The 22,096-nt window shown below is 43.5% G+C and overlaps 2 protein-coding genes and 1 long non-coding RNA gene across 7 annotated transcripts in view; 2 read left to right on the top strand and 1 right to left on the bottom strand.

Annotated features, from left to right (window-relative positions):
- The first annotated feature begins 868 nt into the window (after window positions 1-868).
- On the top strand, window positions 869-8,596 carry nopchap1 (NOP protein chaperone 1). Of its 3 annotated transcripts, none has more exons than XM_042226053.1 (4): window positions 869-997; window positions 2,272-2,346; window positions 5,347-5,480; window positions 7,677-8,596. In XM_042226053.1, the coding sequence occupies exons 1-4, from the start codon at window positions 937-939 to the stop codon at window positions 7,848-7,850; spliced, it is 444 nt and encodes a 147-aa protein (XP_042081987.1). In that variant the 5' UTR covers window positions 869-936; the 3' UTR covers window positions 7,851-8,596. The 3 variants fall into 3 exon arrangements, with proteins under 3 accessions (XP_042081987.1, XP_014193308.1, XP_014193309.1); XM_014337822.1 differs by lacking the exon at window positions 869-997 and adding an exon at window positions 1,004-1,104; XM_014337823.2 differs by lacking the exons at window positions 869-997; window positions 2,272-2,346 and adding exons at window positions 3,749-3,896; window positions 5,157-5,231.
- Window positions 8,597-8,804: 208 nt separating this feature from the next.
- Window positions 8,805-22,096, bottom strand: part of aldh1l2 (aldehyde dehydrogenase 1 family, member L2) — an 18,586-nt gene continuing 5,294 nt past the window's right edge. For 2 of the 3 annotated variants that reach the window (XM_005935321.3, XM_042226051.1), the window contains exons 3-23: window positions 21,050-21,284; window positions 18,806-18,971; window positions 18,545-18,646; window positions 17,907-17,996; window positions 17,690-17,824; window positions 17,380-17,505; window positions 17,178-17,269; window positions 15,430-15,577; window positions 15,215-15,334; window positions 14,994-15,121; window positions 13,370-13,520; window positions 13,214-13,284; window positions 13,001-13,106; window positions 12,826-12,913; window positions 12,387-12,480; window positions 12,217-12,316; window positions 11,920-12,018; window positions 11,642-11,807; window positions 11,005-11,110; window positions 10,719-10,918; window positions 8,805-10,357 (exon numbers count right to left, since the gene is read on the bottom strand). In XM_005935321.3, the coding sequence (XP_005935383.1) occupies window positions 10,302-10,357; window positions 10,719-10,918; window positions 11,005-11,110; window positions 11,642-11,807; window positions 11,920-12,018; window positions 12,217-12,316; window positions 12,387-12,480; window positions 12,826-12,913; window positions 13,001-13,106; window positions 13,214-13,284; window positions 13,370-13,520; window positions 14,994-15,121; window positions 15,215-15,334; window positions 15,430-15,577; window positions 17,178-17,269; window positions 17,380-17,505; window positions 17,690-17,824; window positions 17,907-17,996; window positions 18,545-18,646; window positions 18,806-18,971; window positions 21,050-21,284 (2,579 nt within the window). In that variant the 3' untranslated portion in view covers window positions 8,805-10,301. Of the gene's footprint in view, window positions 10,358-10,718; window positions 10,919-11,004; window positions 11,111-11,641; window positions 11,808-11,919; window positions 12,019-12,216; window positions 12,317-12,386; window positions 12,481-12,825; window positions 12,914-13,000; window positions 13,107-13,213; window positions 13,285-13,369; window positions 13,521-14,993; window positions 15,122-15,214; window positions 15,335-15,429; window positions 15,578-17,177; window positions 17,270-17,379; window positions 17,506-17,689; window positions 17,825-17,906; window positions 17,997-18,544; window positions 18,647-18,805; window positions 18,972-20,194; window positions 20,347-21,049; window positions 21,285-22,096 lie in introns of those variants that run through there. The other variant, XM_042226052.1, reaches the window with a different exon arrangement.
- LOC121815364 lies at window positions 15,574-17,514 on the top strand. Its single transcript, XR_006055009.1, has 2 exons — window positions 15,574-16,428; window positions 16,490-17,514. It is a non-coding gene; the product is annotated as an uncharacterized LOC121815364 (long non-coding RNA).

Here is a 22,096-nt window from a genome sequence, read left to right as displayed (position 1 = left end):
GTATGTCCGACAAATGGGATGGTTTTCCTCACATCTATATTAAGTAATGCACTTTTAATCTTCGACTGCATTAACATTACTGCTATAGAATAAAACATCAGCTGGCTTCAGCGGATTAGAACAAAACTTTCAGATATAATTTTTATTGTATTACCCACATTACATAGTGGTAGTTTTGGTAGTATTAATTGCAGGTAAGCCGAGTCTATCAGCTGGGGAGTTTAAACCTGATAGTCTCGGTCCACATCTGGAGGATGTGCGTAATCTTTACACCTAACAGTGTGTAGTTGGGTTTTTGTTTTGTTTTGTTTTTTATTAGTAAAATTAACATACAAACAAAATGCACCATATATTACACATTCAGAGAATAACATTCCTTACATATTAGCAACTTTCATACATAGGAAAAAGAAAATATAAAGATGGGGTCACATAATTTAACAGATTATTAACTCACTAAATCAAAATCTTCCACAAAGGAAACAAAAAAGCAGCCTTTTTCTTTTTAACTAAAGTCAAAGATTTAACCAACAGGTTTAAGTCGTTTTTCCAGTAAGCTAGTGTTGGTTTGGTCTTAAAAAAACGACATTTATGTATAAATTGCTTGCACAAGATTAATAACACATTAACACCATAATTAGCTTTCTTTTCTTTCAAAAACACTCCAAACATTATCATATTTAAGGTAAATGGGGTAATTTGAATCCCACTGGAATAAAGCCAGGTATGAAAATCCAACCAAAATATTTGTATAAAACCTGCACAGTGTGTAGTAAGGAGCTCGGAATGTGTGTGTAAACGCTAGCGTTCATCCCAAACACCAGGGGGCGCTGTATAATTCCTAAAACAAGCGTTGTCCCTACCTTTCACACGGATGTGGACCAAAAAAAAACCACATGTGGAGGAAAACATTATCGTGTCCTCTCTAAATCTAACATGGAATTAAACGTAAAGACAACGAGCTCGCAGGCGTTGCTGTCGTGTGGTAACGGAGGAGGTTTGGATGCTTTTTATTTCTTTGTTTTGTCAAAATGTCAGGAGAGTTGGACTGGGAAGAAGTACAGAGCCTAAACTGCGCATTCGTACAGGAAAGCCAGCTTCCGTGTCAGTATTTTGTTGTAAAATACTATATATGTAAGCAGCTACATGGAGTAATGAAAACTACACGTTTAGTTAAATCATTGCCAGCGTCATATAAACAAAGTTATTACCTAAAGATTTCGTACAAACACGGTCCTAAAAAACTGCGGTCGTTGCTTTGACTTCAGGCTCTCTAACTGTAGTCATCGTGCTGAGGCCTGATTTCCTCCTACTCGGTAACTTTAGTGCCACAGTTCAGTGCTGTGACTCTGCAGGGCATGTTGAGTCCTTAATTGAAACGTAGTCGACCTTTATAACAAATAAACCCATCTTAGACTAATGGAAGTAAAACAAAGTCCACGGATCACGTGTTTACAGCGTGGGGAAAAACATTTTTACTTATAAATAAACGGACAGTCTCTAATTTTGATGGTAGTTTTTGAATGTAGAGAAACATGTCAGCCACAAACGCAGAAAAAGACTCCACACTGGGTAAAAGTGACTTCTTTCACTTAATGCCCCGTAAATCAGGTTATAATGTTTCTGCGATGTTTTGTTGGAGGTTTCTGTGGATGTCTGTCAGTTAGAGTAACAGTGCCGTTAGAGACATTAGAGACTGTTGCTTTATTTGTGTATCAAATAATTGTTTCCCCCGTGCTGAAGTGACGTCAAACCAATCTTCACACACCATGTCAAAGTCTGCATTTTCCTTTTCTGTTGTTTTTATTTATTTTTTGTCTATATTTGGATTCACATTATAAATTAGAGTGTGGTATGTCATCCAACTCTCCCCTGGGAGGACCGGGAAAGCACTGGGTGGGAGAAGGACATTTGGAGTATCCTCCCTGCTGCTGCTGTGACCCAACTTTGTGGTCCATCCGGATAGACTGATTGATGCCTGATTATTTCTCACTTTGGCAACTTTCTCTGCAGCTTTCCAGACCATGAGAGATTTAGATTAATCATTGTGCTGACTAGAGTAAACCCAAATCTTAGCTACACAGAATGGTCATTTCACTAACTTTCTTAGGGACCTCTATCAGGGACGTGTTGCCACAACTGCTGTATTTAAAAGATTGAAAGGATTCCTACACATTAACCCACTCATGAGAAACGTGTCTTTCTTTTCCCGCAGTATAGGAGCATAAGTTTGGTCATGAGGAGTAACTGATCTGTGTGTTGTGCTGCTAGGTCTCAGTGAGAAGCTTCTCCTCAATCCAAAAGCTGGAAGATCACTGCAGACAGAGAGAGTCCCCAGAAGCAGCGGTGAGAATGTCAAGCATTCTTTTTAGTGACAAGTTGGTCGATGGTTGATCTACCAAAAAGCATAAGAGTGATGTTTAGTGATATGTGTGTGTGCGGGTCTTTCTCGTGATCAGTTCTGACGGTGGTCCTCCCTCCCCCCCCCCTCCTGTGATCACATTCCTTCTCCTTCTTGGAAGACCGCTGCGCAGAGAGGAGGCCCAAGGAACCTTCAAGATTTAAAGACCGTTTGTGTGGAAGAATGGGCCAGAATCACTCCTGAGCAATGCAGACGACTGGTCTATCCATACAAGAGGCGTCTAGAAGCTGTAATCACCAACAAAGGCTTTTCTACAAAGTATTAAATAAAGTGTGTTCAATACTTATTCCCTGTGTCATTTCACTTTATTTATTGTGGTTTGGCTTGTATACTTCAATGTTCTGATTTGTTTGTATGAATTCAATATTTGGCTTGATGGCAACATCTGGTGGAAATGTTGTGTCAATAGTCCACTTAGAAATCCCCTTACTGATGGAAATGCTGATGTGTCAAATACTTATTTTCCCCGCTGTAGTATGTCCGACAAATGGGATGGTTTTCCTCACATCTATATTAAGTAATGCACTTTTAATCTTCGACTGCATTAACATTACTGCTATAGAATAAAACATCAGCTGGCTTCAGCGGATTAGAACAAAACTTTCAGATATAATTTTTATTGTATTACCCACATTACATAGTGGTAGTTTTGGTAGTATTAATTGCAGGTAAGCCGAGTCTATCAGCTGGGGAGTTTAAACCTGATAGTCTCGGTCCACATCTAGAGGATGTGCGTAATCTTTACACCTAACAGTGTGTAGTTGGGTTTTTGTTTTGTTTTGTTTTTTATTAGTAAAATTAACATACAAAAAAATGCACCATATATTACACATTCAGAGAATAAACATTCCTTACATATTAGCAACTTTCATACATAGGAAAAAGAAAATATAAAGATGGGGTCACATAATTTAACAGATTATTAACTCACTAAATCAAAATCTTCCACAAAGGAAACAAAAAAGCAGCCTTTTTCTTTTTAACTAAAGTCAAAGATTTAACCAACAGGTTTAGGTCGTTTTTCCAGTAAGCTAGTGTTGGTTTGGTCTTAAAAAAAACGACATTTATGTAGAAATTGCTTGCACAAGATTAATAACACATTAACACCATAATTAGCTTTCTTTTCTTTCAAAAAACACTCCAAACATTATCATATTTCAGGTAAATGGGGTAATTTGAATCCCACTGGAATAAAGCCAGGTATGAAAAGCCAGCCAAAATATTTGTATAAAACCTGACAGTGTGTAGTAAGGAGCTCGGAATGTGTGTGTAAACGCTAGCGTTCATCCCAAACACCAGGGGGCGCTGTATAATTCCTAAAACAAGCGTTGTCCCTACCTTTCACACGGATGTGGACCAAAAAAAAAACCCACATGTGGAGGAAAACATTATCGTGTCCTCTCTAAATCTAACATGGAATTAAACGTAAAGACAACGAGCTCGCAGGCGTTGCTGTCGTGTGGTAACGGAGGAGGTTTGGATGCTTTTTATTTCTTTGTTTTGTCAAAATGTCAGGAGAGTTGGACTGGGAAGAAGTACAGAGCCTAAACTGCGCATTCGTACAGGAAAGCCAGCTTCCGTGTCAGTATTTTGTTGTAAAATACTATATATGTAAGCAGCTACATGGAGTAATGAAAACTACACGTTTAGTTAAATCATTGCCAGCGTCATATAAACAAAGTTATTACCTAAAGATTTCGTACAAACACGGTCCTAAAAAACTGCGGTCGTTGCTTTGACTTCAGGCTCTCTAACTGTAGTCATCGTGCTGAGGCCTGATTTCCTCCTACTCGGTAACTTTAGTGCCACAGTTCAGTGCTGTGACTCTGCAGGGCATGTTGAGTCCTTAATTGAAACGTAGTCGACCTTTATAACAAATAAACCCATCTTAGACTAATGGAAGTAAAACAAAGTCCACGGATCACGTGTTTACAGCGTGGGGAAAAACATTTTTACTTATAAATAAACGGACAGTCTCTAATTTTGATGGTAGTTTTTGAATGTAGAGAAACATGTCAGCCACAAACGCAGAAAAAGACTCCACACTGGGTAAAAGTGACTTCTTTCACTTAATGCCCCGTAAATCAGGTTATAATGTTTCTGCGATGTTTTGTTGGAGGTTTCTGTGGATGTCTGTCAGAGTAACAGTGCCGTTAGAGACATTAGAGACTGTTGCTTTATTTGTGTATCAAATAATTGTTTCCCCCGTGCTGAAGTGACGTCAAACCAATCTTCACACACCATGTCAAAGTCTGCATTTTCCTTTTCTGTTGTTTTTATTTATTTTTTGTCTATATTTGGATTCACATTATAAATTAGAGTGTGGTATGTCATCCAACTCTCCCCTGGGAGGACCGGGAAAGCACTGGGTGGGAGAAGGACATTTGGAGTATCCTCCCTGCTGCTGCTGTGACCCAACTTTGTGGTCCATCCGGATAGACTGATTGATGCCTGATTATTTCTCACTTTGGCAACTTTCTCTGCAGCTTTCCAGATTTAGATTAATCATTGTGCTGACTAGAGTAAACCCAAATCTTAGCTACACAGAATGGTCATTTCACTAACTTTCTTAGGGACCTCTATCAGGGACATGTTGCCACAACTGCTGTATTTAAAAGATTGAAAGGATTCCTACACATTAACCCACTCATGAGAAACGTGTCTTTCTTTTCCCGCAGTATAGGAGCATAAGTTTGGTCATGAGGAGTAACTGATCTGTGTGTTGTGCTGCTAGGTCTCAGTGAGAAGCTTCTCCTCAATCCAAAAGCTGGAAGATCACTGCAGACAGAGAGAGTCCCCAGAAGCAGCGGTGAGAATGTCAAGCATTCTTTTTAGTGACAAGTTGGTCGATGGTTGATCTACCAAAAAGCATAAGAGTGATGTTTAGTGATGTGTGTGTGTGCGGGTCTTTCTCTGTGAATCAGTTCTGGACCGGCTGCAGAGCTTCCTCCCTCAGATGGCGGAGGCCAACGAGAAGCTGAAAAGACAGATGGAGGAGGCTCCTGCTGGACGCTTTGACATAGAGAGTGTGGACGAGGCAGAGAGGGTCATAGAGATGGTGAGTATCGGCCTGCCCTGAACCAGCTGCACTGCCACCATCTAGTGACGTACTGAACTGTGACATGGAACATAAAGGACTCTGCAGTAGAGATGTGTTGGAGGTTAGGGCAGCTGGTCTCTGGGTAAATCTGGCAGCTCCTTTCATACAAGGGCTGCGTTATTCCAAAGAGGTCTGCTGTGTGTGACTGCTAGGACTGCAGCAATGCATCGAGTAACTCAAATAACTCTGTTACATACATGCATATTTTTTTCTTACCTTTGTTTAAACTGCAACTCTGTAGAGCTCAGTTGTCACCATGTAAACACAATTAGACGTGCAGCATGTGGGGGAAGTGTTACAGTACTGAGCCTTGTTTTTCCAACAGCAGCACACGACTAGGGGGGGGCGATGTAAACGATATACGATAGAAACGATATAAATTTGGCCAACGATAGAGATTTTGACTATACCGCTCTATCGCGATAGCGCATGTTGATGATGTCATCAAGCTGCGCCTGTTTTGGTCGAAAGCATCGCAGCGGCTACAACCATTATCATCTGCAAATGATGGCGGGCGACAGTCATAGCAAAGAGATGAAGCACTTCTGAAATATGGGGAAAGCCAAAAACTGCGCTTCCTCCACTTCCGTAACATCGATTCATTAATGTTGAATTCTCTCGCAGCTGTTCTGTTCCCATGTTGTTGCAGTATATTAATGACTAACCTCGTATTGTGGATGTATTATGTCAGTTGTTCTCTTGACTGAAGTTTGGCCCGTGTACAGCATCCTGCTATGCGACTGCATTTGTCCCTGACCACCAGAATCCCTCACGTTAACTTTTATCGAGTGGAAAAAAAGTTGGCGTTCGTCCTCCAGCTTCACTGTGCTAATGTTTTGCTAACATAGCTGTGTTGCTAGCAATCACGTAGCACCAGCTAGCACCACCAGCTAGCACGTAGCACCAGCTAGCCCAACTTCAGTAACCCTGCAAACGTCACTGCTGTTTAGTTTCTGTCTTCATTTATGTCGGAAGTGGTAGCAGAGCTGTATGTTTGAATTAGTTTCAAAAATCTCTCAGAACATGGTATGAAATGTTTAGGTGGAAGCTAGCGAGCTAACTTCCTGTTAACTTCTAACTCCGTTAAATTTAATAAATTCTGTTTTCATGGATGTAAAACTTAATTGTTACACCTGGTAAAGCAGCAACGCTGATGATTTAATTAAAGACGAAAGAATTTAGACCGTTTTTAACTCTGTGTTCGTTTGACTTTGGGACCTGAAGCTGACGGAGTTTTGGACCCAGATTACTCCGCGAAGCTCCTCACTACGGCAGCTGTAATGCTCTGACGATCCATCAAGCAGTGCGGCTTACCAAAGTTGTACTAAAACATTTTTTTAACAGATTTCCACAGAAATCGGTTCGAGGTCAGTAAGCACAACCAGAATTCATACATAAGTCACTCTTGATTTTTGAGAAAATTAAAGGATTTTAAGTCCTTCTAGTGTGGAAAATACGTTATACAGAAGAAAAGAATATATCGCGATATATATCGTTACCGCTCGTGCTTCAAATTATATCATGATAGAATTTTAGGCCCTATCGCCCAGCCTTACACAGGACGTTAATCTTTGAACCATCATACTTTTATTCAACATTACAACTTAAGTGCAGTTCAGTTAGCATTAATTTACTGTTTTTGTCCTGTTCTTAATTCTTTCCTGCGTTTCCAAAACAAAAGTGAAAAACTGAAATCGACTCTATTAAGAGCTCCGTTTAAGGAATTCGGAGCACACGAGGAGAGTCGGTCCCTTATTTTGACAACAAAAAAGACCCAAACTGTCTGTACTATTTATTACTTTCTATTAACGTCCATAAAGACAAGCATGATGGTGGCATCATCATTCTGTGTGTGCTCTTCTCAACACCCGGGGCAGAGATCGTTTCAGAACAGCTAACTGTCCCCAACAGCGCTGCAAAGATGTGAACGTGGCACACAAGCTGCCAAAATCCAGGTAGCCATGAGTTGCTGCTGCAGACGCTTCCACGCAGCACTGAGTTAAGGCTCTGAACACTTTTGTAAATGACAAATTTTATTTGTTCTTCTGGTGATGGATAAGTCTCAATCTACTGCTCATTTAATCAGTTTTTCTCCATTTAGCTGCTTTAAGTGCGTCTTTCACCAGTCGTGTAATTTTGTCCCCGTGTCCTCAGGATGTAGCACTCGTGGAGCTCAATGAGTCAGGTGACAGCGAGACGTCGGACTCTGAGGAGTCGGACTGCAGCGACGATGACGGCGAGGTCACAGAGCAGAACTTTAAACTGCCCGGAGACAAAGGCAAGAAAAAGAAAGTCAACATCCTGGTCCTGGACCAGCAGGGGGAGTAGATGAGTCAGACAGAGGGACCTTTAGTTTCTTTTCCATGGGAAACGTTTTGCCAACGAGATCCTCAGATGTCATGTCGGAGTTTCTTTTGTTTCTTTCAAACCTTCTTCACACACAGACAGCGGACAGAACAGCTGCTGCCTGTGGGAGTACAGTGAACACTGAAATGTGCACACAACCTGCCCATAGAGCCAGAACAAATGCTGGGAGTCTGCCCTGTGACCACGATGTCTGCATGCTGTGTTGTCTCCTCGTCCTCTGCTTCATGAACGTGAACACATCCTTGCATCAGTTTGGGCTTCAAACCGTTCCCTTCAGCTCTCTGCTGAAGCAGGAAGTGAATTGTGAGTACAGATGGATGAATGATCCTGGATCCCATTGCAGATGCTGGCACTTGAACTGTGCAGCATATAGTCTTTGTCTCCGTGGATGCAGCATCTGTCATTGGACAGTTTTACACCACATGAGGCGCCTGTTTCTTCTTTGTGTTTGTGGATACAGCAGGCTCACTGACAGCACTCGCCTGAGCAACATACTGTACCCTCATCATGTACCCAGTGTGACAAACAATGCTTAAAGTGCACAGCATAAAGCGCTCTCAGCTTTTAGAATCCGAGCCTCTGTGTATATTTGTTGTTTTCACTTCTGTTAAGAATTATATTTATATTTTCCACAGATTCTCTCCTTTTTTGAAACAAGGCTGTGAATGTGATTTTGAACCAACTGAATAAAGTTTAATGACATTGAATGGTAATTTTTGTAAAAGCTGAAAACACAAAATGCCTAAAAACTGCCCCCGAATGCATGTTTCACCCTGTGAGTCACAATGTTTGTATTCAACAGTTTTTAATGACTGATCATCAGATCGTGGTCCATCCTATAAAACACTGAAACGAGTGTTTCTGCGCAGCGCCTTTAATCAACGTCAGCATTACAAAGTCAAATGGACACCAAGCTTGCTGGAGCCTTACTGTTTATTGACACGATCGCTCTCATAAAGACTGAGAAACATTTGCATCGTAGCCCGCGCTGCCTTCACTGACAATGTGGCATAATTAGAAAATTAAGTTTACAACTTTGTCACATGATCGATGTATAAAACATCTGGCTGGTGTACTTTAATGAATAGAGAACACTACATAGTCCTGCTGCAGTTCACAAATACAAGGTCAAAATGTATCAAAGAGTCTTTTTAACCTGTTTAAAAAAGTATTTACACAGAAAGTGACGTTTGGACACCGAGTGGATGTGTCAGGATGTCTGAACGGACGTGATGTAAACAGCTAAACTAACAGTGACGTTAAATACTGGCTTAGCTCAGTTCTAATGCAGCACCCAGCTCGAGGCGGTTCATCACAGCTTAGAAATATCTCACATTGATTCTTTGACATTTTAAATTCAGCTGCTAAGCAACCATTTCAGGAAATCAGGATTGTTTGATGTGACGCAGCGAACCAAAGAAAATGACCCGAAACACGAGGAAAAGCTGAAAGGAACTTAAAACGTGACTTAACTGCTCTGGATTACACGCTCCAGTCTCTGAGCTCTTATGTAGTTGTTCTGACTAAAATCTGAAAGCTTAAAATCAGTTTCTACATTGTTTTCATCATTAACATTCATCAAAGATCTGTGGGTCTGATCAGAAAGTCAGAAAAGTTTACATTTACAGCCAAAGAGATCGACGTCTATCCAAACAGTGATGTCCTGACCGCTGGCCTCAGTTTATCCTGCTTCTCACACGGTTTACGTGTCTTCTGTTTTCCTAGCCTTGTTCCAGAACTGTGTGCTGAGCACCGCTGATCAGGAAGCTTCCTGAAAATTTGTAAAGCTATTTTAATGCTGCTTTCTAGACTCAAACATCCCCATTTTTCTGACCAGTATGGATGTTTAATATTGCTATTTTGTTTGCAGCCTACACAAAGCTGCAGTATTCGTGGGTGAGTAAACGTGAGCCGAAAAGCATCCAGCACACACGGCACCCTGATGGCAGTACACAGATCAGGTGATCCAAGAATGAAAAACCAGAGAAAGGTAAAAAACATTGTAAAAAGGTCTTAAAGGGATGAAGAAGGCAGCATGACTATGGACGAATCAGTGAAGATAACTGATAGTGTTTAGATTTTTTGCTGTGCTAATTATTTTTACATCTTTAAAAGTACAGCCAGGAGCAGCTCGGCTCCTCAGGGACCAGCTGTGGAAACATGACCGCAAAACAAAGAAGGCATGTTGTCCACCTCAAGGTCAACCAAGCTTTCCCCCATCACTCATACAGTACACATGCTCTGAACCATTTGCGCACACACACGCGCACGCGCGCACACGCACACACACACACGCACACACACACACGCACACACACACACACACACACACACACACACACACACACACACACACACACACACACACAGAGTTCCTGTTCTTGTTCAGAGTTCATTGGGAGATTGTGAGCCTCAGTATTCCACTGTCACTGCTTTGGTCTTGAGATATTCCATGAGAGCATCCTCACCTGTGGACACAAACGACAACTTGTTAAAAGCTTGTGGGACAAAAGGTTTCCTACTTTAAAAAAAGGAGTTATAATAACGTCATATATTTACTGTGAATAACAGAAGCTTATCAGTAAGCGTGACCACCACGCCAGCTAGCATCAATTCAAAAGTCAGAATTGAAACAGCCCTACTCATGTAAATTTTGTATAACCTGTAAATTGTAAATACTGTAAAACCACTTTCATTTAATGGTCGGGCATTGCATCGCACAGCTACAAGCATTTCACCTCATGTCATACTGTGTATGGTTGTGTGTGTGACAGATAAAATTTGAATATAATATTAAATAAATGTAATAAATTCCAGTTGTCTTCTCACCGAGGTCTTTGCCAAAGCCTGACTGCTTGAAACCCCCAAAAGGTGTGGCAACATCAGTCTTGTTGTAGGTGTTCACAAACACGGTTCCAGCCTCCAGCCGCTCGCTCACATACATGGCCTTGTTAATGTCGCGCGTGAACACGCCTGAAGCCAGACCGTACTCCGTGTCATTGGCTCTCTGCAGCACGCCGTCCACATCTCTGGAGGTTGGAGGAAAAGAGCAGAGCGAGGATATGAAACACTGAGCCACGACTCGACGGTGTGATACTCGTTACCCTCGACTTACCCGTCCTTAAATTTGGACACCACCATGACGGGACCAAAGGACTCTTCTTTGGCGAGGAACATGTGGTCCTCCACATCAGTGAACACGGTGGGCTCCATGAAGAAACCTGAAGGAAGACGGGCGCCCATAATCGCGCTGTGATGAACTGCGTTACAGCAGCTTTACTGTTTTATTTGACCTTTCTTGTTTTATGTCATTTAAAAAAATGAATTCGTGCTCCATGACTGAGCCCTGTCAGGTGCTTTTATTGTGACAGGCTCGTAATGGATGTTGGAAAAATAGATTTGGTATCAATGACCATGTGAAAACTATAAATCTATACTGTGGTTTCAAGAAGCCAGATTTCAAATAATAGTTTGTTTGAATATTCCATGATAAGGCCTGAATGTACCGATTCCACAGTCAGTGCTGGTGCAACCTAACTTGCTCATATATTAGAATCCGATTTGTGCTTTTTCTGCACCAACTTCATGCTCCCAGTTATTTGGCTGGTTTTTGAAAGAGAAACAATCTTTAGATGAGACATTAAATTGGTAATGAAAATCATCTTTCTGTTCTTACATGCAGTATTCAAGGACTAAAACAACAGAGGACGAGTGTAGCAGCCATTTAGCCTCCAGAGAGGGGCGTGTTCTACCTGGCCTGTCGACCCGTGTGCCTCCGTACACCAGTGTGGCTCCCTCCTTCACCCCGATCTCACAGTACTCCAGCAGCTTGTCCAAGTGGGCTTTGTGGTTCTGTGGGCCGTGGTCTGTGGAGCGATCCAGGGGGTCTCCGATCTTCATCTTCTTGATCTCCTCCACCTTTTAAGGAGAGGGTGTAAAGACAGGATTATGATTTTTCTGACAGCTAATAATGCCGGTTTGGCTTCTTCTGCTTCTTCTAAAGTCACATGATGGCTGTTTCGGCACTCACCACTCGGTCAATGAACTCGTCGTGTATGGACTCCTCCACAAAGAGACGGCCGGCAGCGATGCAGTTCTCGCCCTTGTTGAAAAACACCGAGCTCATGCCCTGTGAGGCAGCACGCACAAACACACAAGCATCAGTGTGCCATTTCAGTCACACTCTGTGGCGTTTCAGGATCTCACCAACACCAGAACCTTGAAAGGAACCGAACTGTCTCGTGATTATTCATAATTAATATTTCTATGCACAACTAACTGGTCTACAAAATATCACAAATTGGTTCCCTGAGCGTTGTTCCCTCACCATGCGAACAGCCTTATCCATGTCGCAGTCACTGAAGATGAGGAGGGGGGACTTCCCCCCGAGCTCCAGAGAAACTTTCTTCAGATTACTGACTGCACAGCTGTGAGAGAGAGAGAGTAAAGTACTGTGCAGCTGTGGTGTGCGACCTGTAAGAGTCAGCCGGGTTTTACCTCTTCATGATCTGTTTGCCGATAGGCGTAGAGCCGGTGAAGCCCAGCTTGCGGATGTCTGGGTGCTCGGACAGACGCTGTCCCACCACACCACCTGGAGGAGATCGAGAAGGTCACGTGACAGAGCCCAGGGGGATAACACAATCTTCCACATGTGCTGCAGTCAACTGGACACTTCTACACGTGCTGTGAGTAGTTTTGCCTACAGCTATTTCTAATGTTGTCGTCACAAAAATGCACACAGGCTGAAGGACAAACAAGAAATGCTCCTTTTTCCTGCTGTGATCGTACAGTTTTAGCTCTCCAGGCTACTAAAACGATGCAAATGAAGCACAGAGAGAAGAACTGAAGTGCTCACAGCGCTGATCTTTGAGAACTTTCCCTAAAGAAGGAATAACCAAAAAGAGCCTGTTTAAACTATACAGATACTGTTCATTACCAGAGCCTGGTAAAATATTGATGACTCCTTTTGGGATGCCTGCCTTCACTGAAAGCTCAGCAAACTTTAGTGCGGTCAGTGGAGTGACCTGTAAATATCAAAAATAATCATTACAACACATAAAATGCCCAGGAAGAACTGAAACAGTACACAGCACGAGGAACAATGAACCCACCTGTGCAGGTTTGAGAACCAGCGTGTTTCCAGCTGCCAGGCAAGCTGCACTCTTCCACGCCAGCATCATGAGAGGGTAGTTCCACGGGATGACTATGGCACACACACTGTGACAGGAAATAAGCTCTTCAGTCAGTGAAATCCACAGAAATGCATATACTGTCTAAACAGCTGAGGATAATTAGGTTCAGGTTAGTGAATGCAGAGCTTTTACCCCAGAGGCTCTTTCTTAGTGAAGGTCAGGTTGCGGTTGGGCCGGGCTTGGTTGATGGGAATCGTCTTACCCTGCAGAAAACAGACAGAGTGTGCTGAAGTGAAGAGCTTAGGTTGTGTGCCACTAACACACAAACCCTGAGAAACCTTCACCTACCTGGATCTTGTCACACCAGCCAGCAAAGTAACGGAAGGTTTGGATGGACATGCCGACATGTGTCTTGAGGGCCAGCGTGTACACGGCTCCTGAGTCGATGGACTCGATGGTGGCCAGCTCCTCCTGATGTTCCTCCATCAGGTCAGCAAGCCTGAAGGGAGGAGCTCGATGTTAACTCTCTATATCTATTCTATATCCGTGGAGAACCAATTCCAACAGTCTTAGAGAAGCCCATAAAGAGCCTGGGACAGTGGGACGATGCAGACCTCAGTGATACGTGGCAACTAGAACAATTAAGGCAGAACTTGGCGGATGACCTCAGCGGATTAACAACACTGCACTCCCAGGGAAACTGAAGCTCTGGTGCTTCCAGTTTGGGTTATTACCCAGACTACTGTGGCCGTTGACAATGTACGAGGTCTCACTCAATCATGCCAATCGACTAGAGAGGCTAGTGAGCTCCTACGCTAAGAAGTGGCTCGGACTTCCCAAGTGCCTCAGCAGCGTTGGACTCTACAGCGACAGGATACTGTCATTGCCTATCTCTAGCCTGGTAGCGGAGTTTGAATGTGCACAAGTGAGGCCTGAGATGTCACTCACGGACTCCCGGGACCCCATAGTGGGAGGCACTGCTCCCACCCTAGCAACGGGGAGGAAGTGGACCCCGGCCACATCGGTGCTACAGGCGAAATCTGCTCTTCACCGTCGTGACGTGGTAGGTCACGTCCAACAGGGCAGAGGAGGATTTGGTCTTGGCGCAGTAACACCTCAGTGGCAACAGGTATCTGTAACCGAACGTCGGGAAATGGTGGTGGAGGAGGTGCGGCGACAGGAGGAAACAGCCAGACATGCCAGAGCGCTGGCCAAGCAGGGTCGCTGGATGAATTGGGAGAGTGTGGAAAAGAGGGAACTCTCATGGAGTGAAATCTGGGACATGGAGTCTAATAGACTAAGTTTCATCATCCGAGCGACATGCGATGTGCTGCCTTCCCCAATAAATCTGCAGCTGTGGTTTGGAAAGGACCCATCCTGCCCCTGTGTACAGTCCCAGCAACACTCAAGCACATCTTGGTTGGTTGTAGGACTAGCCTTACTCAGGGCAGACACACATGGAGACACAACCAGGTTCTCAGGTGTCTAGCCGAGAAAGTTGAGCGCAAAAGAAAACCCATCAACGCTCAACCTTTGCGAACCAAGAGGAGCGTCAGTGTTCATCAACGTTTGCCCGGGAAGGAGACAAGCCGAGGACGAACCCTTCAACACAGACCTGGGCCCGCTGAAGGTTGCCAGGGATTGGCAGATGCAAGTGGACTTGGATCAGAGGCTAATTTTTCCCACAGAGATCATAACAACAATTTTGCGACCAGACCTCGTCCTTTGGTCTAACTCCTGAAAACTCGCGTACGTCATTGAGCTGACGGTACCATGGGAGGCAGCAATTGAGCGTAAGAAGCTGTGGTATGCCAACTTGGCAACACCCGATGAATCCAAGGTCCACTACTGATGATGTCTCCCAAATCTTAATATGATCATCTAGATCAGATTCTCCCCCAAACCCCCCCCCCCCTCCACAGTTCTGATGTTTCTGCAACCCCAAAGTAATCCTCTAGAGGGAGGTACTCACCTGTAAAGAAGACTTCCTCTGTCTCTGGGGTTCATCTTGCCCCAGGGCCCATTTTCGTAAGCTTCTTTGGCAGCAGCCACAGCTCTGTCCACATCACCCACTGAGGCATAAGACACCTTACAGATCACCTGGTTGAAGGTTGAGATCGTCAAACATGATCCAGTGAACGTGGCATGGAAAATCTGTGCATTGAGCATAGTGAGTGTGGTCATGTGACTCACGGATCCATCAGTGGGGCTGATGCTATCATAGGTCTTTCCATTTTCTGAATCCTCAAACTTGCCGTTGATGAAACACTGATATGGCATTTTCACTGTCATGTTGTTTACGTCTTTGGTTGCCTAGGTAACAATGGAGAAAACCCCAACTGGGTTTGAGTGACGGGATCTCCCCTCGTTACTTGATTGATTTTGCTTTAGCTCGGATTTAGACTCACATAATCAACGACGAGCTCCTCCTCCTGGTCCTCTCCTCGCAGCTTGCGGACAAACATCTGGATGAAGTCCTGGAATGTGGTGGCCATGTACACATCCTCGTTCTGTAGCTGCACGCCAGCACACTTCTGCTTCACCTCCTCAACCAGTCTGCACACAGTGAGGACAGCTCTTTATCACACACTGCGTTTTTACACGTTTATAAGCTTTTGTTTCTGCTTGGTGAACTCACATTCATGTTAACAACTAAAGGTGAGACACGCACACCAAGCTCCTGCTGTCTGGTTAAAGGGCGCGAGATATAAACCAATCACCTCGGATGTAATATCTCTGTTCATGTATTATTCACATATAAATGTGTGTGTTAAAGCTGCATTGTTGGCAGTGAGACTGGGTCAGGGTTTTTGTATTATCCAGACTGGTATCAGGAGACTCTCCAATTGCTACAATTCCATTCAATGCAATTCAGCCGTCAATTCAATTTTATTTATATGGCGCCAAATCACAACAGGACACTTAACATTACAAAAGCAGACATTTATGTGTGGTTACCCCAGGCAGACAGCCCTGAAAAATGCAGCCAATCCATAAGTGGAAAAGAAAACAAAAAACTGCAGGTCCTCTAGTGGCCACTAGAGGACCTGCACAAACACCCATGTTAAAATGCCCAAACACAGCATTAAAACCATGTTTGTAGTCCAGTATAAAAAGCTTTTAGGCTCTTTGGATAGTGTACCCCTTCATAACAGCTGTGAGGTGAATGATTTTTATTGCTAACACAAAAAAACATCTGTCAAATCTGACTGACAGATGTTCACACAGGGAGCTGTGGCCTCACTGTGCTGGTGCCTTGTGAAGCATTTTTAATGGAATTATCTGTGAAATAATGTGACTTCCTGTTTGGCTGAATCCATTCCAAAGACGCTGTGCTCTCGGAGAGTAAAATGATTATTGAGTATTTTATTACGTGCATCTGTGTGTTGGACTGTTTATGAACGCAGGTCCTCTAGTGGCCACTAGAGGACCTGCGTTCATAAACCAGAGGACTGTTTATGAACGCAGCTTGCTTATGAAGCCAACCAGCTAAACTCATGCTGAGGCTTCTAACTGCATCTGAAAGCAATTAATGATAACAGGGTGGCTATGTCCATTGTTTATATACAGTCTGTAGTGGTTTCCAACGTCCACAGTGGAAAACCCCCGACATATACAAACAAACACAATAACTGATATCAAAATGAAGATTTACTGGTCAGGTTGGAAAAGTCGGAAAAAGGTACTCTGGACTGAAACATCTGCTTTGAAATAACTTTTAAATGTAGAATTCAGTTATTGAATCAGAGCCTGAAATTATGCAGACTTTCTCTTTTTTGTGTGAAATGTGCACACCGTTGGTTTATCATGGTGTTTTCTTTATAAAAGCTATACTATGCATTTATTCTAGAGGTTACTTCTGATATAAGCCAGTATCTTTTACCCATAACAAATTTAAAGAAGGCGTTAGCTGCACAGTGTTCTGTATAGACTGTGTTTTTTAAAGTGAATTCATGATTTGAGCCCAAAGATCGGAGATTTTAAATGTGGCCTAAACTCAGTATAACGGAGCTGACTAGAAACTGAGCGTGCCATCTTCAACACAACTTAAAATACATGACATAATTGTATCTGTAAAATGAAAAGACTGCTCCACCTGTGGATAACAAGAAGAGGTAAAACATTTCTGAGCAGTCCCTGCACTGATCCGTCTCACCTGACCACATCCATGGAGGCGGCGCCGGACTTGAAGAAGTCTGTGGTGTCCTCAATGGCTGGCACGTTGCTGAGGATGCCCTTCCAGATGTTCTGCAGTAAAAAAATGTTTTAAATGGGCTGATGTCTTTCATTTAAATCATTTACAGTCTATTGGGAGACAGCAGGCTAAAAAGAATCAGATAACACAGGGGTTCACTTGCCCTGATCTCCTCTGCCATTGTCTTCTCGTCATCGGTCAGCTCCACACTGGCGCTTTCTCCAGAAGAGAAATATTTGGAAGCAGGAATCATTTTCCCATCTTCAAACTGCAGGTTCTTCACTAGGAGCTGTGGCACAAACAGAGTAAAGATGAAACGGGCATGCTGGCAGTGCATTTGATTCAGTCAGCTGTGGTTGAGTTAACCTTATTGCCTCTGGAGTTCACTGTCTGATAGCTAATAGAGGCACCGACACACTCATCCAGCTCGGCTTTTGTTTGCTCTCAGTTATTTGTTTTATAAGGTCACTCACTGCTTTGCCGTCAGTTCCATACAGGACGAGCCCGTTTTTGGTGACACGAGCAGCCTGAGAAGCCCCCTCGATGTCCAGCGGCTGGCCCTCGGGTACAGACCCCCCCAACATGGAGGAGCCATAAAGGGTCACAGACTGAGGACAGACCCAGAGAAGATTTTAAAATACATCCAGAATGTTTGGTATTATCTTTGCTCAGTCATTCTGGAAAACACACCTGGCCATCAATGACCGTCCAAGCACCGGGGACTTTGTCGTGGCCACGGATCCAGTTGTGGATCGCCTCGGCTGGCTGTGCCAGATTCACCTGGGGGACACAAGAAGAAGCCAGTGTAAACAGTGCCTGAGCTACGTTTCCGAGAAAGAGAAGGAAGGTCAGCTGACGGCCTCCGATTTAGCAACATGTGGAAAAATGATGCTAGAAAACAAGACTGCTCCAGGAATAGCACATTTGTAATAGCTGCAAGCAAACATCTCTCCATGTGACAAATCAGGAAGCAGCTAAGATCAGCTCCACCTCGCGCTTTCACGTTACAGGGAGACCCACCCCAAACCAGTCTCACTTGCGCAGCTAATAGGAAATTTCCAGTGAGAGAGTTATTACACTGAGCAGCTGTTCAGAGTACGAGCTGCACGTGGAAAGAGGGGTTAACTTGGGCTTGGTCGTATAAATGATAGACTCTACTGTAAGCTATTATAAAGCCGAACAACCCGACTCATACACAGTTGTTGTGCAGGAATAATATTCAGACCGTCATTCTGAAGGTCTGGATACACCCCTGATGGCAATCCAGACCCGATGCACGTTCCTGATGTGATGTAGTGCCTGATCTCAGACTGCCGTCTAACGTTCACCTTGGCGTTGGATTTCTTCTGAATGCCTTCATAGCTCGCTCCTTCCTCTGGCTGAGGAGTCCGAGGGGCTTTTCCATCAGCAATGAGCTGCACAGACTCCACCTGCACCAAGAAACAGAGTCCAGGTGACAGCTCAGTGTTTCAGTTCAAACACAAGCACAAACATTGGGGTTGGTGGAGTAGTGCAATGTAGGTTTAGATGCTGAAGGTCCAAATGATTAGAACTAGTCCTTTTCATTATACTGAGGTCCATGTGATTACCATAGCCTTGATGCCCCCGGGGAAGAGGAAGCGGTTGTACAGTGTGTCCACGGTGTCATTGGGCTCGACATCACACTCGCGCTGCAGCAGGATGGGTCCGGTATCCAGTCCATCATCAGCCCAGAACACTGTGAAGCCGGCTTTCTTATCTCCATGGATCAGAGTCCTGGTGACATATAAAAGGGAAACAAAGAGCTGTGTCATTAAACAATTATATTTAGAACAGATAAAGGCTATAAAGTAGACCATTACAGTGTACTAACAGTTAATCCTGAAACCAGAAAAAACCACAATCAGGGAGCCCTTTAAAGGTGCAATACAGAGAAAGTGGGGAGAAGCCATCGTTAAGGTTGTATGGGCAACAGGTTTCTTATTAAAGGCAACTCAGCGCATTGACTGTGTGACATGACAGCTGTATTGCATGACAACTTTAACCATAAAGGTTCCACACAGAGACAAATTTGATTATCTTTGATTTATTGTTTCAGGGTGAGCGTTTCTGCTAAACTGGCTCGTGCTCAGTGTGAAGTGTCAGCGCCTCTGCACGCGGAGAAAGCTAACCAGGAAAGGAAGTTAGGGAAGAATTCCATAATGAGGAAGGTTTTATGGCACACCGCTCCACCACCAGCAAGCCCATAGCTTTCTTATGACAGTCAAACCAGGAAACACATCGACCCGACTGTGTTGTTCTATTACAGATGCATGCAGAGGTGCCCAGCGGTCTGTTAAATACCATATTTTACTGCCTGCTGAAATGTTACTAAGAAAATGTTCTCAACAGTCCTTTCCTTAAAACGATCGCTTTCTACTTAGAGAAAAATGGTGAGCAGTGTTTTTCTTTTTAATCAAAGTATGTTTATACGTAACTACATTTATAGTTGCACTGAACAGTTTGAGCTTTAGACGGTTCTTAGCTAGCAGTCTTTGCTAAGTTAAAGAAACTCGTGGGAAAGATTTCTGCAGACATCTGAAAGCAACACCTATAACTCATGCTCCTGTTGAGCCAGCATTACATTATGGTGAGTCTCAGCCTTCAGCTCGGGCAAACTGTCTCTGTGCTCTTTGTCGATCACTGATGTGCTGAAAATAAGTTCGAAACCTCACTTAACATGAGAGTTTGGGGTTTTTCATGAAGGAGGAGCTTGGAGACTTTTCCTTTTTTGGGTTGAGATTTGTTGTTGGAAGTAGAAGAGATAAGAAAGCCAGGCTGCTTCGAGTTTGAGGTCAAACATCGCAGGTTTAAACCTACCAGACCAGGGTGGCAAACATAATTACACATGTCAGTTATTCATGGACTGTTTGCATGTTGGAGCCAAAGCTTCAGCACTGCTGGGAGTCCATACAGGCAAAGGTGGGCCAATCACATGCACAGACAGACTGGGATCGTACCATTACGTAAGGAAGGATGGGGGAAGACGTTCCAAAGGTTGCAGGTGTTTTGGCAAAGGCCAGGTGCACAAAGAGACGGATGAGTGTGTAAATGAGTCTCACAGGCCTGAATGTGCGCTTGAAGCCATTTATAATTCTTAACGTGTTTGATCTCTGCAAAAAAGCACAAGAATACATTTTGGACTTTTAACTGTATTTTCATGAGTTTTACAGCTTTTCCTACTGATAAACCCCTCCCACACAGCCATTCATGCTAAACAAGGCCACTAACAACAACAATTAACCTGTTGTTTATTGTTTAAGCCCCAAGGCCCCCAGTACCGGGGGGGGGGGGGGGGACATCGGGTGTAATGGGATGTACCGCCAGATCTGTTATTTAAATATAGACGTGTGGTATCCACAGGAATGTCAGAATCTCAGCTAAAGGCGAATAAACCAATTTCAACAACAGATCAAGGAGCAGGCAAACAGCTTCTGCAAAAACATGTAATCAGGATACTTTATGGAAACAAAGTGTGGATCCCCTTGCTTCCATCACAATAATAATCGCACTTCCTGCACAGCTCTCTCTCTCTCTCTCAGTGCGCTCTGAGACCAGTTTCCCATCAACAATCGATGGAGATACTTTCTGCCTTATTGGGATTACTCGTTGTTGGTCGCTCTGTTTCTGTTGGGTCTTTTCCCCAAAATAACCTCTGACAAGACAGGAAGGCTCATTTCTTAAGCCTTCCTGTCTTTTGATAGGACAGAATATTTATATTCCTTATTATTAAATCCACTTTGTTCAGTGTACCAGTATCACCAGCATATCCCAAGCTGTCAAACAAACTCCTTTCGAACCCCCTTCTTTCTCACCAATTGATTGCTGAGGCTCCTCTGTGCAGGGGCAGGATGGAGGGGTGGTAGATGATGGAGCCATGCTTTGGGTGGTCGATGACGTTCATGGGGATGAACTGTGAGCAGAAGGGCATGACATTGAGCTCAGCACCCACCGCCTTGTAGGCATCCACCACTTCTGGGATGGGTTTCCCCTTAACCCGCCACCGTGGGAATTTGAACACAGGTGTCCCCTCTTTTTCTGCTGCCACCGCTAAGAGAAAAGAGGACATTTTAGGGATGCAGTCCTGAACGCCACGGCTTCATGGAGGCCCTGAGTAATGAGCTAAAAGTCTAAGTGTATGTCAGAAATTAAATACTGCAAGTTTAGAAAAGACAAAGACTATAAAATGGATTAAATCAGACAACGAATGAAAGGATGAGCTGGCTGCAAAGTGGCCTGCAGTTACACAGCTACTGTGGCAGGCAAAGTGTTTACAAAGTATGTCTTTGAAGAGATTTTGATGCACAGAAGGGCATCAGATAATCTGTAAGGAGTGTGACTTAAAATTTAATTCCTGGAATAACTGGAGAAGACAACACTGGCACAGCTTAAGATGAAGGAAAACCACAGTCTGAAGACACTGTAAGTAAATAATGCATTTACAATCAGTTTATTATAAACTGTGACCAACAATATATTTTAATTTAACGTCAACCTTCATTTAAATATAAACCCTTTTGTTTTTAGCCGGAGAATAAAATAAAGAGATGGGAAGTGACATGGAACAAATGCCCCTGGTTGGCGGCCGCCGTGGGAACAGAGGAACAGTTGGTGTGTTTAAAAGTTAGGACAAAAAGATGCTGCATCATGTAACAGGGACACTGCTGCACTGGACTTTTGATTGTTCAACATATAACCCTTAAAAAGTCATTTTTCTGTCCTGATTAGATGTAAAAACATAAATATCCACTTGCTACACCAGAGACCTTTTACTTTTAAAATTAATTCCTTAAAATGTATCATGTCGTTTATTTATTTAAACTAGGCTTTAAAGGCCCTTGAAGGCAATTTGAGATATTTCA

The sequence above is a fragment of the Haplochromis burtoni genome, unplaced genomic scaffold (genome assembly GCF_018398535.1).
Source record: "Haplochromis burtoni strain Fernald_Lab_line unplaced genomic scaffold, NCSU_Asbu1 Contig_193, whole genome shotgun sequence".
Lineage (NCBI taxonomy): Eukaryota > Metazoa > Chordata > Actinopteri > Cichliformes > Cichlidae > Haplochromis > Haplochromis burtoni.
Note: the sequence above shows the minus strand (reverse complement) of the source record. Positions and strands in the feature narration are given on the sequence as shown.

Coding starts and splice junctions, on each gene's coding strand:
- nopchap1 (XM_014337822.1), top strand. CDS start 1,032: ATGTCAGGAGAGTTGGACTGGGAAGAAGTACAGAGCCTAAACTGCGCA. Junction 2,347..5,346: donor GAGAGTCCCCAGAAGCAGCG/GTGAGAATGTCA, acceptor TCTGTGAATCAG/TTCTGGACCGGCTGCAGAGC. Junction 5,481..7,676: donor CAGAGAGGGTCATAGAGATG/GTGAGTATCGGC, acceptor CCGTGTCCTCAG/GATGTAGCACTCGTGGAGCT.